The sequence below is a fragment of the Mobula hypostoma genome, chromosome 13 (assembly GCF_963921235.1).
Source record: "Mobula hypostoma chromosome 13, sMobHyp1.1, whole genome shotgun sequence".
NCBI lineage: Eukaryota > Metazoa > Chordata > Chondrichthyes > Myliobatiformes > Myliobatidae > Mobula > Mobula hypostoma.
Window position 1 is genome coordinate 17,359,216 of NC_086109.1, and position 14,668 is coordinate 17,373,883.

Consider the following 14,668-nt stretch of genomic DNA (forward strand, 5'->3'; position numbering starts at 1 on the left):
CTGTTTCATACAAATAAAAGCAGTCTCTCAGTGCAGAAGTCAGCCAGTGTCACTTCAATAGAAATGTGTTGTGCATTTGCCCTGTTGACCTGGACTTCCAGTTTACCCTTAAGATATTTGGTACGGATTAGAAATTCATGGATTTGCAAATGTCATCTTCCTCTTTGGGCTCATTTATCTTAACCAATTGTTCTGTTATTTGCTTATTAGGAAACTTCCCCATTTTGCTGAGTTTTTGTTTGCTTTTCTTCCTTCCTGCTGTTTCCTGTTCATAGAGACTGAGGAATGATTCTGTGGCATTGGCACCTTCTGTTACTTTGTCCATTTGTGCTTTCTCTCCATTTGGGATAAGACCATGATGTGCACTCTGTGGCCATTTTATTATGTATCTCCTGTGCCTAATAAAGTGGCCACTATGTGTGTCCATGGTCGTCTTTTGCTATAGCCCATCCATTTCAAGGTTCATTCAGAGATGCTCTTCTGCACACCACTGTTGTAAGGCATGGTTGTTTGAATTACTGTCAGCTTGAACCAATCTGGCCATACCTCTTTGACCTCTCTCATTAACAAGGCATTTTTGCCCACAGAATTCTGCTCACTGCATTCTCACGTGAGCATCCCTCTTCTCCAGATGTGTAAGGACGGTGTGTAGAGCACTGGCTGTTGTGTCATCTGTCAATCAGTTGCCACCACCCCCACCCTTGGCAGTACATTCTAGGCACCTACCATTCTATATGTCACAAAAAAGCTTGCCTCACACACGTCCTTTGAACTTACCCCTCGCGCCTTAAGTGCATTCCATCTAGTATTAGATATTTTCTCCGTGGGGAGAAAGATACTGGTTGACTACTTTGTCTATACTCATAATATTATAAGTTTCTCTAAGGTCTCCTATCAGCCCCCACTTCAACAGAACACACAAGTTTGTCAAACCTCTAATTATTACACATGCCCTCTAATCCAGGCAATATCCTGGTAAACCTCTTGTGGACCCTCTCCAAAGCCTCCACATCTTCTGTACAATAGGGCAATCAGAACTGAATGCAATATTCCAGATGTACCTAACGGGAGTTCTATAAAGATGCAACATAACTTCCTGAATCTTGCCCTTATTTCCTTGTTTTAAAAAAGACAAGCATTGGATACACTTTACTAATCTACCTGCTCGTCTGGCTACTTTCAGTGGGATTATGGAATTGAAGCCCATGATCCTTCTGTACGTCAATGCAGTTAAAGGTCCTGCCATTAATTGTGTACTTCCCCCTTTCATTTGATCTCCTAAAGTGCAACATCTCAGACTTGTCCAGATTAAGTTCTATCTGCAATTTTTCTGCCCATACTTGCAACTGAACTGGAGAGGTTTAGAGGGCAGATGGAACCAGTTCAGTGGACAACACAGTCAGTATGGATGAGTTAAGTTGAAGAGTCTATATCTATGCTGTGTTAAGGCTGATTTATACTTCTGCGTCAAATTGACGCTGTAGGTACGGCGTAGCCGCGAACCCTATACAGAGCCTACGTGGATCCCTACGCCGTAGCCTGACACGCATCTCTCCCAAAATGTGACTACGCGTTGCGGTAACACAGACTGCAACAACTGTGATGGTCCGCTTGGTAGCATTGTATTTTCTCCTGCACTGCAATAGCTTCCTATTGGGTGACTGAAGGGCAGGGAAGGAACTCTGGCTGCAATGCTTTCCGTAAAGCTTTACAGACTTCCGAAATTATGGAGGACACATTTCACTTTTATGAAAAAGACGCTTGCTTTAAACTTGTTTACCCCGAAAAAGACTACCATGACCATGAAGCCTTGTGCGGGCAGGTGTGTGCGCATGCGCGACATGCCCAAATTGCAGAGCAATGCAGACACACCAACGCACAAGTATAAATGCTCACAACGTGCGTAGGCCACTTGCGTAGATGACGCCGTCCATTTGACACAGAAGTATAAATCAGCCTTTACTCTGATCTATATCCCCGCTGTTTTTTTTTGGCAACCTTCTACATTATCTATACTGTCATCTGTCTTTGTGTCTTCTGCATATTTACTAATCCACCCATCGACATGTATCACAGACAGCAGAAGTCCCTGCAGTACACCACTAGTCACAGACTTCCAGCCAGAGTAAGACTCATCAACCACTACTCTCAGTCTTCTCTTGGGGAGCCAATTCTGAATCCAAACAGCCAAGTCACCTGGATGGCCCTACCACGATGGAGCTTGTCAGATGCCTACTAAAATCTATAAGTGCACAAAACCGGCTGTAGAAAACTACAACTGCCTTAGCTTACCACAAACTGTTTCAAATCTAGAGTCTCTTTAAGCTGTACTCTTATGAAGGCTTTGGAAGATCAGCAAAAGTCAGTGAGTAACGTGCGATTTTCGTAGCACACCAGACTATTCATTGAGATCTTTCTTCCACCCATCAGAGATATTTATCCGGAGCGCTGCATACACAGGCCCCTTGGTATTGTCAATGATCTCTCCCATTCATCCAACAATCTCTTTGACCCTCTACCATCAAGCGGAGGTCAAGGACTGTTGGGATGGGAAACAGCTTCCCCCCTCCCCCAGGCTGTAAGACTACTGAAATCCCTGCCACCGTCCAGGTCTCATCACATATGATACACCAGTGGTGTTATACTGCTTACTTTTTAACTTGTGTCATGAATGCACTGTACGGGGTCTTTCTTTTTTTTGTATGTTAAATTTAAAATGGCTTCTTTGTTATGTTATACTGGGGAATGCTTCTTTGTTATGTTAAATGCTGAGAAAGTCTCCAGCTAGACGGTTGCTTGGGTTAATACAGACTGCAGGGTGCTATTAGCCAATGGGTGGTCATGTATCATTTTGTTTTCGGATGACAATGCTGTATCATATGACTGTGTACGGGGTTTTAGCGGGGAGTCGGAAGAGAGACGAGGAGGACGGTGGACGGGGTTTTTGGGGGGAGTCGGAGGAGAGACGGGGAGGACGGCGGACGTGCAGAAAGGCTACGGTCGATCACTTCAGGTGGTCCCGAGCCGTGAGTCGACAGGATTCGGGTGGTCGTCAGGAATCGATTGAGCTCCAACGGTTGCGCGCGAAGAACTTGGACTTTGATAAATCTTGGTGCCTTTTTTTTCCATTGCTTCCTTTTCTATATCAAATTTATATTAATGACTTAGAATTGGTAATATCTATAAAGTGTACTTGGAAAAACGTACTGGGTGTGCTGACTGATGATTGATGTTTGGGATTGATTCGGGCGGCAACCGACTCTGTGGGAAGCACTGAGGCAGGTGCTGGGTGGGATTTCCCCTAGACATATACGAGCCAATATAACTGAGCATTACAGCACCTTATTATTTGTTAATTTATTAATGGTAATATTACTTTGTGTTGTGTGTGTTACATGTACTGTGATTTGCATCTTGGTCTGAAGGAATGTTGTTTCATTTAGCGATACATGTTTATGTTGAATGACAATAAACTGAACTTGAATGATTACATCTATGTTACAGCAATATGAATAACTGGGTTTGTTTTAAACTAATGGTAAATTGATCCTATTTGAAATTATTTTCACAACTCAATTTGTTCCTCAGTGGTTAATAGATCAAAAATTCTAAGTTTTTTTTCTTGCCCATGAGGTGTCTTGAGTTCTCACACCATATAATACATAGTTTAACAGCATTTATTCCCCAGTGAATTTCTTCAAGCCTCAATTTATGGTTTTGCACATTGAGATATAAAAGGTATTAGTTGAGTTTAAAATTCATACCTTTAATGCTATACATTGCACAAGACCTTATGCATATTATTTGTCACCAAAGCACTTGCAGCTTTTTAATACAGTACAGAGTAATACACCTGTAGGCAAGGACTTTGCTCAGATGTGAAACTGCTGTGACTTAACAAATATAAGAACATTTGAAAAATCAAATACATTCACTTACGTCAGAGAGATGGTAGTCTCCAAGTAAGACACTTCTCCATCTCAAGGAAGTCATAAGGCTTTGCATAGTAGGGGGATTAAAGGTTACGGGGAAAAGGCGGGTCGGTGGTGATGAGTCCAGGGCCAGGTCAAACATGATCTTATTGAATGGCGGAGCGGGTTTGATGGGCCAGATGGCCTAATCCTGCTCCTGTTTCTTATGTTCATATGCTAAGTGACTTCCCTGAGATGCTATTAAAAGGAATTTCTTGTATAGTGCCAATGAATTCTTTGCAAAGAGCTTGTATTAATAAAACACCTTTAACATAGAAAAGCATCTCAAGATTCTTAGAAACTGAAACCCAGGATGATTTTTAAGGAGCTTTTCAAAGGAAGTGGGGAGAAAATAGTTTATAGGGAGTTGTTGGGCTTGGAGACAAGCCATCTTGAAAGCACAAGGTTTGAACGACAGCATCAGTTAGATTTTAAATTTGAGCTCTTACTCGAGAAGGGATTAGGAACGATTGAAAATACCCTTCATATTGTCAGGAGGTCCTAAATCACATTGAAACCAATGAAGTACTTAAAAGTATATCCACTGTTCTAATGTTGAAAAACAGACTTTATCCCAGAAGCAATGTTGAGAAAATGCCCAAAACAATTAAAAGAAAATAATATTGCCCATGAAACGAATATTGAATGAGGAAAATTCTCCTTTAACTTCCTCATTGTCCCTTTAAGAACTTGTCTGGGGGGCTGCATGGAACTTCTGTTTAATATCTCTGAATAAATACTGATCCGAGAAGCAAGGACCACTGGAGTTGCAGAAAGTGAATTGAAAGAATGAATTTGAAATAATGAATTCACTTGAGATTTATGCTTTCAGGAAAATAAAGGTCTGAAGAAAAGTGACTTACTGACTTGTTTATTTGGACTTGCAAGCTTAATTTCCTTGTGCAATTAATTGATCACGAATTGACCACATTTTTAGCTCCTACTTCTGCTCATTTGTGATCCTGACCACATTTGATTTCTTTGCAAGATTTAGTACAATCTGGTGACCTGACAGGTCTTTGCTATTGTTCTGCATATAAACATTCTTTTACTCCCACATGGTATTTATCAATGTATGCCTTGAAAACATGTTTACTTCAACTTTTGCAAATGGCAACCTGTTCCAGGTTTTCAACATTCTTTCAAATTAAGTTTTGCCTTAATTTGCTAATGCATTGAGTTGATAATGGAGGATGAAATGGTGAGGGAGGGGTGGAGAACAAGGAGAGGGGAAACAGACGATTCATTTATAATACAGAAGTAAAGATGTGAAGGTCAACTAGCAGCATCAACCTAACTAGAATACTTGTTTTTTGCAGGTTCACGTGGCATTTTGTGTATGCATATTGGAAATACTGGAATTTTGAATCTTAGCCAGAATGAAGTGTCTAAATTAGCCTGACGTTGTGTTGCCGAGTTCTTAAACAAGAAACCAGAGGATCACAGATCTTTTTTTCTTTGGTTTCTGTGGTTTTAGCTCCCTTTTCCAGTTGAGTAGTTAGGGGAACACCACAGCTAAGATTTGTGAAGGGTGAAAAAGGGTGACCTTTCTGTGTACATCTTGTTGGGGTTCTTAGTGAATTGGCAGCCTGCTTATATTTTATGTAAATAGCAATGTGGTTTACATTTTGTGAATTTAGTGGAAAAGAACAGAGGAGATTATATACAAATGTGATACTGTAAGTTTTTATGTTGCTTGTGAGGGCCAGTTGGCTCCAAATATTTCTGACTTGAATATATAGAGTGAAATTAGACTTGGTTGGTCCTCTCGATTTGTTACCATCAGGAAATTGTATTCATGCAGTTACGTATAAGAACCTATTTGGGCTTGGGTCATGCATTAATGGTGTTGTCAACCAGGCTAGGATGTCTTGGGAATTAAACTGTTGTTCTCAGGGGAGAAAAGGCCTCTGAGCCTTTATAAGAAATGAAGAATATGAATTTCACATATTATTTTAATTAAAGTTTTATTTTCATTACAGCTTGAAAAGGGAGATGTGAGTTCACTCACCCTACCAGCAAACACAAGCTACGGAGGCTCAGACACCAACATCAGCCTTGAAGTGCCTGATGGCACCCCAGACCCTCATAAGACAAAAGCCGCCATAGATCATCTTCATCAGAAGATCCTGAAAATCACAGAGCAGATAAAAATCGAGCAGACTGCACGAGATGAAAATGTTGCAGAGTACTTGAAACTGGCAAACAATGCAGACAAACAACAAGCCTCCCGCATCAAGCAAGTCTTTGAGAAGAAGAACCAGAAGTCGGCACAGACAATTTCCCAGTTGCACAAGAAGCTCGATCACTACCGCAGGAAGCTAAAAGGTAACACCAAGAGTGGTTAAATAGGTTTTGATGTATTTTGGTGGTGTAGTTCACTGTCAACTGCATGAGCCTGACCAGACTGACCCTAGGTAGATTATCCTAAATATTCAAAAATGATTTAAAAAAATTAAGTAAGAAGCGTTGTGTACATCCAGTGCAGCTTCATTGCTTCGGTGTCAGTCCTGTTTGAAATAATAGTCTCATGAGCTCAAGATCCCTGGGGGTTGGGTGTTCTATTTTGTTCAGCACCAGATCTGGTCCAGGTCCAGGTGTAAGTTTATAGAACTAGATAGAATAATAGTTCAGTATGGACTAGATGGGCTGAAGGGCCTGTTTTTGTGTTGTAGTGCTCCATGATCACAAGTTTGACTCAGCTTGAGATAACAGTATATTTAAGAAAAAGGAATACATTTATGTCAGGGTGTTGGAAAAATAGAACATTTGTAATTTATGTAAAATTATCCCAGATTAAAAATTTCATTGCTTTTCATCAGAAAGGTAGTAACTTCTGGTGTTTCATTAAGATGATTTCAACTGAGTATGAATAAGAATCCAATCAAAATAACAAAGTTTTTTTTAGAAAATCTAAAATCAGTGAGAACGTGATGAAACCTGTCAAATGTGCTTTTAGGATGTTGTTTTGCCTAAGCATGTTTTTCTTCTTCCCTTCCTGAAGTAATGACTCATTGGCGTGTAATCATGTCATGCCACTGCCTTTTCGAAAATGTGGCCTGGATAGTGAGGTTTGGTTGGCTTTTATAACAGAGTAAATCCCATCCTTAGTCATTTCCACAAATGATCACTTCTCACCTATTGATTGCTTCCCCCGGCTCCCTCCTCCTTCCACTTCTCCTATGATCCACTCTCCTCTCCTATCAGATTATTTCTTCTCCAGCCCTTGACCTTTCCCATCCACCTGGCCTCACCCATCAGCTTCGAGCTAGCCTCTTTTCCCCTCCCCCACTTTTTATCCTGGCATCCTGAAGAAGGGTCTGAGCCTGAAATGTTGACAGTTTACTTGTTTTGAAAGTTGTTGCCTGACCTGCTGAGTTCCTGCAGCATTTTATGTGTGTTACTCATCAGTAATTGAGAATTGGTGCCTTTGTTGATTTGAATGACATCCACCTGATGGTAAAAAGACTGTTAACAACCCTTTACCCTCTACATCAGTGCAGTCACCTATGTCAATGTAATCCAGAAGTCATACCTAGGATATTCTGCTTTATGAATTTTCTTAAAGCTTATGTAACTTCTATGATTGTATTGTCAAATTAGTAGCATGCTCTTTTTATGAGATGGTAACAGAAATCTTTTCTGGACTTCCAGTTGATTTAAAAGCTTGAAATTCAGTTGAGTGGAATGCAACATTTCCACTCAGGTTTGAAGTCAGTTTTGTTTTCACTGCCAACTATTCTGTGGAAACAAAAAGCAGAAGATAGGAAAATTAAATCTAGACCTATGAATGGTTGTATTCCCCACCCGCAATAAAACGTAATACAGCGAAACAGAAACCGAGACTTTGAACTCAGACTTTTAGGGAAATTTTAAAACCCATGTCATCTTCCTTATAATGCTGAATTTCAAACAAAACAATAGCAAATACAATCAAGAATTAAAAATAAAAGAAAAAGATTTTGGAACAATGAAGAGAGAGAATTGAATGCAATGAGATAGTTTGTGTCACTGTTCTTCCTCATGCTGCAAAAATTAGTCTATATTCTGAATGGTTTAAATCAGGAGTCCCCAACCTTTTGCGCACCGCGGGCCGGTTTAATAGTGACAATATCTTGCGGACCTCACATGCACTCAAGTTCAACAGTGGGTGCAACAGGGAATGAGGAAAGGTGCAGCTGACTTATATCGGTTCATATCACCAAATCATATCGTTTCCTCGTGGCCCGGTAGCACATGCTTGCGGCCTGGTGGTTGGGGACCACTGGTTTAAATTATATCACTAATTTAAAGTGGGTTATCAACTGTTTCAGTTTTTTGGGGAAGTATGAATGTATGTTAGCCGGCTGGTGGCGTAGTGGCTCCCGAGTTCGAATCCAGCCGGCTCTCTTGCACGCTTTCCATCGTGCTGGGTTGAGTGTCGAGCTAGCAACTCGGTCTCATAAAAATAAGAACGCCTGCTAAAAAAAAAACGCCGTCATGATGGCGTCCCAATGTCTCCACTCTGAGTTAAGGGCTTTCTTTTTCTTCTTCTTCTATGAATGCATGTAGAGTGCTTCACTGGAATGTTAATCTGAACTTTTAAACACTGTTTAGAGAATAAAGTTAGTATTGGCCATGAACAAATGATCTAAATGTCTTTTTACTGTGCTGTTGAGCAGTTCAAGATGCGTAAGAAGGCAAGGCAATATGTATCGCCATTTAATATCAAAAAAGCTAAAGCTATAAATATTGCTTTCTGCATAATACACATATTAAAAATTAACCTTTACAGAGATAGAGCAAAATGGTCTTTCGAGGCAGCCAAAGGATGTTCTACGGGACATGCAACAAGGTCTGAAGGATGTGGGTGCCAATGTCAGAGCTGGAATCAGTGGATTTGGAGGAGGTGTAGTGGAAGGTGTGAAGGGAGGTTTGTCTGGCCTTTCTCAAGTCACTCACACAGCTGTAGTTTCCAAACCAAGGGAGTTTGCAAGCCTGATACGAAACAAGTTTGGCAGCGCTGACAACATTGCCCATTTGAAGGACACGATGGATGAGTCACACCAGGAGGAGGCCACCAGGACTCTAAGTGGCAGTGCTACATTGGTGTCAAGTCCCAAGTACGGAAGCGAGGATGAATGTTCCAGTGCCACTTCTGGCTCTGCGGGTGGTAGTAACTCTGGGGCGGGAGCTGGAGGCATGGGGAGTCCAAAATCAAATACGTTGGACAGTCATCACAACAATTTCGATACTATCCTGGATGAACTTCGTGAAATTAAAGATGGTCAGTCCCATTTAGAGGATGCAATGGAAGATTTGAAAGGGCAACTACAAAGAGACTATGCCTACATGACGCAGTGCTTGCAGGAAGAACGATACAGGTATGATTATTATTATTATTATTATTATTGTTATTGTTGTTGTGGTTTGACGACAAGATAAATGAGTTATCTTCATGAGTTATCAAAAATCTAACATTTTTCATAAAGCTTTTTTTTATCCTCCTTACAACTCCCCTTAGAATACTAAGAAAGAAGGTTTACACCTCAAAATGAAGCAAAATACTGTATCTATATGTCACTGTCCTCATTCCTATTACATTCACTGCAACACTGATACTTCTAGTCTATACTGATAGCCATAAAATGATATGCATTGTGATGGAATTTTCTTTAAGGTCAGTAGACTCTCTCCAGTCTTATTTTGGATGATGACAGTTCTCGATGGTAATTTGTAATCATCAGGTATGGTCAAAGGATGGATGCTCTTCTTTTATTTGAAGAACCCCTTTCACTACATAATCAATTTAGCTTTGGACCTTCAGTATATTTGTACTACATTTATCATAACATAGGAGTAAAGAGGAATTACCATTGGTTTCCCTTCATGAATATAATCCAGTTTCTTCTGTTGAATTACATGAGTACAGTCCTGTGCAAAAGTCTTAGGCACACATATATAGCTGGGGTGCCTAAGACCTTTGCACAGTACCATTTTTATCAAACTGGAGCAGAGAGCGAGTTTGTAAATCTGGCAGGGGAAAAGGATGTTGGGAATGGCAGCTTTGGTGGATGCCACAGGAGGGGGTGCAGGATAGGTGGCAAAGGAAGAGTTCCAGGGACGGGGAGGTGTGGCATGGGTGCAGAGACACCCAACCCTGAGACACTAGGCAAGGTCATTTGATTTCAAACAATTGGTTTATTGATCATTACAGAATGTCACTCTGGTGCTTCCCATTCCCACCTCTCTTCCTTCCCCTTTTTTCAACCATGATTCCCTTCTCGCTGCCCACTTCCCACTCTCAGTCCACAACAGAGTCCCATATTAGAATCAGGTTTATCATCACTCATGTATGTACCTATGACTTTTGTACAGTACTATATATGGGTATCAGCTGAAGGCTGAACAGCTTCAAAAAAGATGCCCTCTGGTCTTGAGGAGTCATTCTGAATTTAAGTCATTCTCATTGGTGTCTGACACCCTTGCATAGAATAAAACTGGGCAAAATCTTAACTAGGATTTTGCAGTATATAATGTTCAAAAAATTGTTAGCATTGAACCATAAGGTGGCACTATAGTTCTTGACTTAGCTGCTGCTCTAATGTTTCTGGTTGGACCGATATTACAAATGATAGATACAGTTAACTTGGGCAAGGTACTGATTCTAACTAAGCTGTTTTTTGAAAGTGTGTTGACTGGCTGCACTTATGGCCTCGTATGGGAACAACAATGCCTTTGCGCAGAAAATCCTACAAAAGGTAGTGGATTCAGCCTAGTACATCGTGGGTAAAATCCTCTCAACCATTGAACACATATACATGAAAAGTTGCCATAGAAGGTCAGTATCCATCATCACAGGTCCTTGCCATTCAGGCCATGCTCTTTTCTCACTGCTGCCATGAGGTAGAAGGTAAAAGTGCCTCAGGACTTGCACCACCAGGTTCAAGAACAGTTACTACCCCATTAGGCTCTTGAACAAAAGGGATAACTACACTAATTTAAGGATTCTTATCTTGTTAGTTCATGCTCATTATTTATTGCTATTTGTTTTATTATCTGCATTTGCACAGTTTGTTTACAGTTTACAGTTCTTGATGTGTACAGTTTACAGATCCTGTTTACAGTTACTGTTCTATAAATTTGCTAAGTATGCCCGCAGAAAATGAATCTCAGAATCGTATGTGGTCTGATAATAAATTTTACTTTGAACTTTGAATTTTGACTGTGCTCTCAGCCCAACCCAGGAATGGCCATTGTCCTTCACTGTGCTATAAAGTTGCAAAAACCCTATAGACTACATAAATCTTTACTGTAACCAAATATAATGTGGATATGAGCTAGTCTAGTTGAATTTAAAAAAAATACTAAACTGTTTTTTGGCTACAAAGGACTGGAGCAGTCCATTGATGAATCCTGTTAAGAATTGCATTTACAGACTTTTGCAAAATGCCCAGTGAGCATGATTTAAAAAAAACAATAAAGATGATTTTCAGGTAGCTCCATGAAATAGGAAAACTGCGTGTCCTCAAAGAAGCAAAGCACTAGAACAATATAAGACCAATCACCTGAATAATCAGATTATCAAGTTCACTGATAACACAATGGTGGTGGGGCTCATCACCAACAATGATGAGACGGCCTACAGAGAGGAAGGGAAAGCATGCAAGACCTGGTGCCAGGCAAATAACTTCTTCCTCAATGTCAGCAAGACAAAGGAGATGGTTATCAATTTCAGAAGAACTCGCATCACTCACACCTTTCTTTACTTCGCGGAATAGCAATGGAAGTTTCAAACTCCTGGGAGTGCACATCTTGCACAACCATTCATGGTCCCAGAACACATACTACACAATCAGGAAAGCTGGCTAACATCTCTGCTTTCTAAGGAAGCTGAAGACAGCTGGACTATGTACATCTACTGTATGCTTTCACCTCACTACAGGAAGGATGTGGATACTGCAGAGAGAGTGCAGAGGAGACTTACAAGGATGTTGCCTGGATTGGAAGGCGTACCTTATGAGAATAAGTTGAGTGTACTTGGCCTTTTCTCCTTGGAACGATGGAGGATGAGAGATGACCTGATAGAGGTGTATAAGATGATGAGGAGTATTGATTGTGGGGATAGCTAGAGGCTTTTTCCCAGGGCTGAAATGGCTAACATGAGGGGACATAGTTTTAAGGTGCTTGGAAATGGGTACCAACGGGGTAAGTTTTCACACAGATAGTGGTAGTTGCATGGAATACACTGCTGGTGGTGGTGGTGGAATAGGATACAGTAGGGTCTTTTAAAAGCCTGTTAGTAGGTACATGGGGCTTAGAAAAATAGGCTATGCGCTAGGGGAATTCTAGGCGGTCTCTAGAGTAGGTTACATGGTCGGCACAACACTGTGGATCGAAGGGCCTGTAATGTGCTGTAAATTTCCCATGTTCTATGTTCTTTCAAGTCATTCTACAGATGTGCAGTGGAGTATATTCTGACAAGCTACATTATTGCATGGTATGGAAACTACACTGCAGTGGACAGGAAGGCTCTATAGTGGGTAATAAAAACAGCCCAACACATCACTGGCACCAGCCTACCTTGCATCAAGGAAGTAGATGCAGAAAGGTGCTGGAAAAGAACCAGTAACTTCATGAAGGATCCCACCCATCCTGCTTGTGGTTTGTTTACCCAGGCTCCCATCAGGGAGGAGGCTACATAGCATCCATGCCAGGACCACAAAACTCAAAAACAGTTATTTTCCTCAAGCAGTAAGGCTGATCAACACCACCACCCACTAACCCATCCCTCCACACCTCCAGCCACCACTACGTCATTTCCTGTTGGTCACATTGTTTACAGCCTAGTGTTACTTTATGGACATACAATCAATGTGTATATAAGCTATCTTATAGATTTATATTTATTGTGTTTCTGTTACTATTGTGTTCTTTATCTTTGTGGGTATTTTTTGTGCTGCATCAGATCCAGAGTAACAATTACTTTGTTCTCCTTTACACTTGTGTACTGGAAAAGACATTAAACAATCTTGAATCCTGAATAAAGGCAGACCAAAGTAAGTGAACTTGAAGGAAAATAGAGTACTATCCCGTGGAGTTCCAGTTGGGGTTCAACCATTTGTGACTCCTAAAATTCAGTTTGCCTTTTCAGATATTTTCATTAGTGTATATGTTATATTTCTTCTGATTTGGTTTGTATTTTATTTCTAATTAGCAGATCTCACTGCCTACTTGTGAGTTGATTACTTATTATCGCATTGTCATCAGGTTAGCCATTTTATCGTTTGTACATTTCATTTAGATAAAAGCACTTTGTGAGAAGTCGAAGGAATTTTAATCAATATTTGAATCTACCTTTCACAAGAACGCAGAGAAATACTGGCTTTTACTCAGCTCCTTGTGTACTAAAAAGCAGTGGTGAATAATAAAACTGCCTTCAAACTACAACTACACCAGCAACACACATAAAAGTTGCTGGTGAACACAGCAGGCCAGGCAGCATCTCTAGGAAGAGGTGCAGTCGACGTTTCAGGCCGAGACCCTTCGTCAGGACTAACTGAAGGAAGAGTGAGTAAGGGATTTGAAAGTTGGAGGGGGAGGGGGAGATCCAAAATGATAGGAGAAAACAGGAGGGGGAGGGATGGAGCCAAGAGCTGGACAGGTGATAGGCAAAAGGGATACGAGAGGATCATGGGACAGGAGGTCCGGGAAGAAAGACGGTGGGGGGGGGGGACCCAGAGGATGGGCAAGGGGTATATTCAGAGGGACAGAGGGAGAAAAAAGAGAGTGAGAGAAGGAATGTGTGTATAAAAATAAGTAACAGATGGGGTACGAGGGGGAGATGGGGCATTCGTGCCTATTCTGGTATCTGTCCCCCACTTTTCCTTCGCTACATCGACGACTGCATTGGCGCTGCTTCCTGCACGCATGCAGAGCTCGTTGACTTTATTAACTTTGCCTCCAACTTTCACCCTGCCCTCAAGTTTACCTGGTCCATTTCCGACACCTCCCTCCCCTTTCTAGATCTTTCTGTCTCTGTCTCTGGAGACAGCTTATCCACTGATGTCCACTATAAGCCTACTGACTCTCACAGCTATCTGGACTATTCCTCTTCTCACCCTGTCTCTTGCAAAAACGCCATCCCCTTCTCGCAATTCCTCCGTCTCCGCCGCATCTGCTCTCAGGATGAGGCTTTTCATTCTAGGACGAGGGAGATGTCTTCCTTTTTTAAAGAAAAGGGGCTTCCCTTCCTCCACTATCAACTCTGCTCTTAAACGCATCTCCCCCATTTCACGTACATCTGCTCTCACTCCATCCTTCCGCCACCCCACTAGGAATAGGGTTCCCCTGGTCTTCACCTACCACTCCACCAGCCTCCGGGTCCAACATATTATTCTCCGTGACTTCCGCCACCTCCAACGGGATCCCACCACTAGGCACATCTTTCCCTCCCCCCCCCCCTGCATTCCACAGGGATCGCTCCCTACGCAACTCCCTTGTCCATTCGTCCCCCCCATCCCTCCCCACTGATCTCCCTCCTGGCACTTATCCGTGTAAGCGGAACAAGTGCTACACATGCCCTTACACTTCCTCCCTTACTACCATTCAGGGCCCCAAACAGTCCTTCCAGGTGAGGCGACACTTCACCTGTGAGTCGGCTGGGGTGATATACTGCATCTGATGCTCCTGATGTGGCCTTTTATATATTGGCGAGA

General features: G+C 41.6%; 1 protein-coding gene across 9 annotated transcripts in view; it reads left to right on the plus strand.

Annotated features, from left to right (window-relative positions):
• tmcc2 (transmembrane and coiled-coil domain family 2) overlaps positions 1 to 14,668 on the plus strand; it is a 189,033-nt gene that overhangs the window by 151,341 nt on the left and 23,024 nt on the right. For all 9 annotated transcript variants that reach the window (XM_063065373.1, XM_063065372.1, XM_063065370.1 and 6 more), the window contains 2 exons: positions 5,954 to 6,299; positions 8,746 to 9,334. In XM_063065373.1, coding sequence (XP_062921443.1) covers positions 5,954 to 6,299; positions 8,746 to 9,334 — 935 coding nt within the window. The remainder of the gene's footprint in view (positions 1 to 5,953; positions 6,300 to 8,745; positions 9,335 to 14,668) is intronic.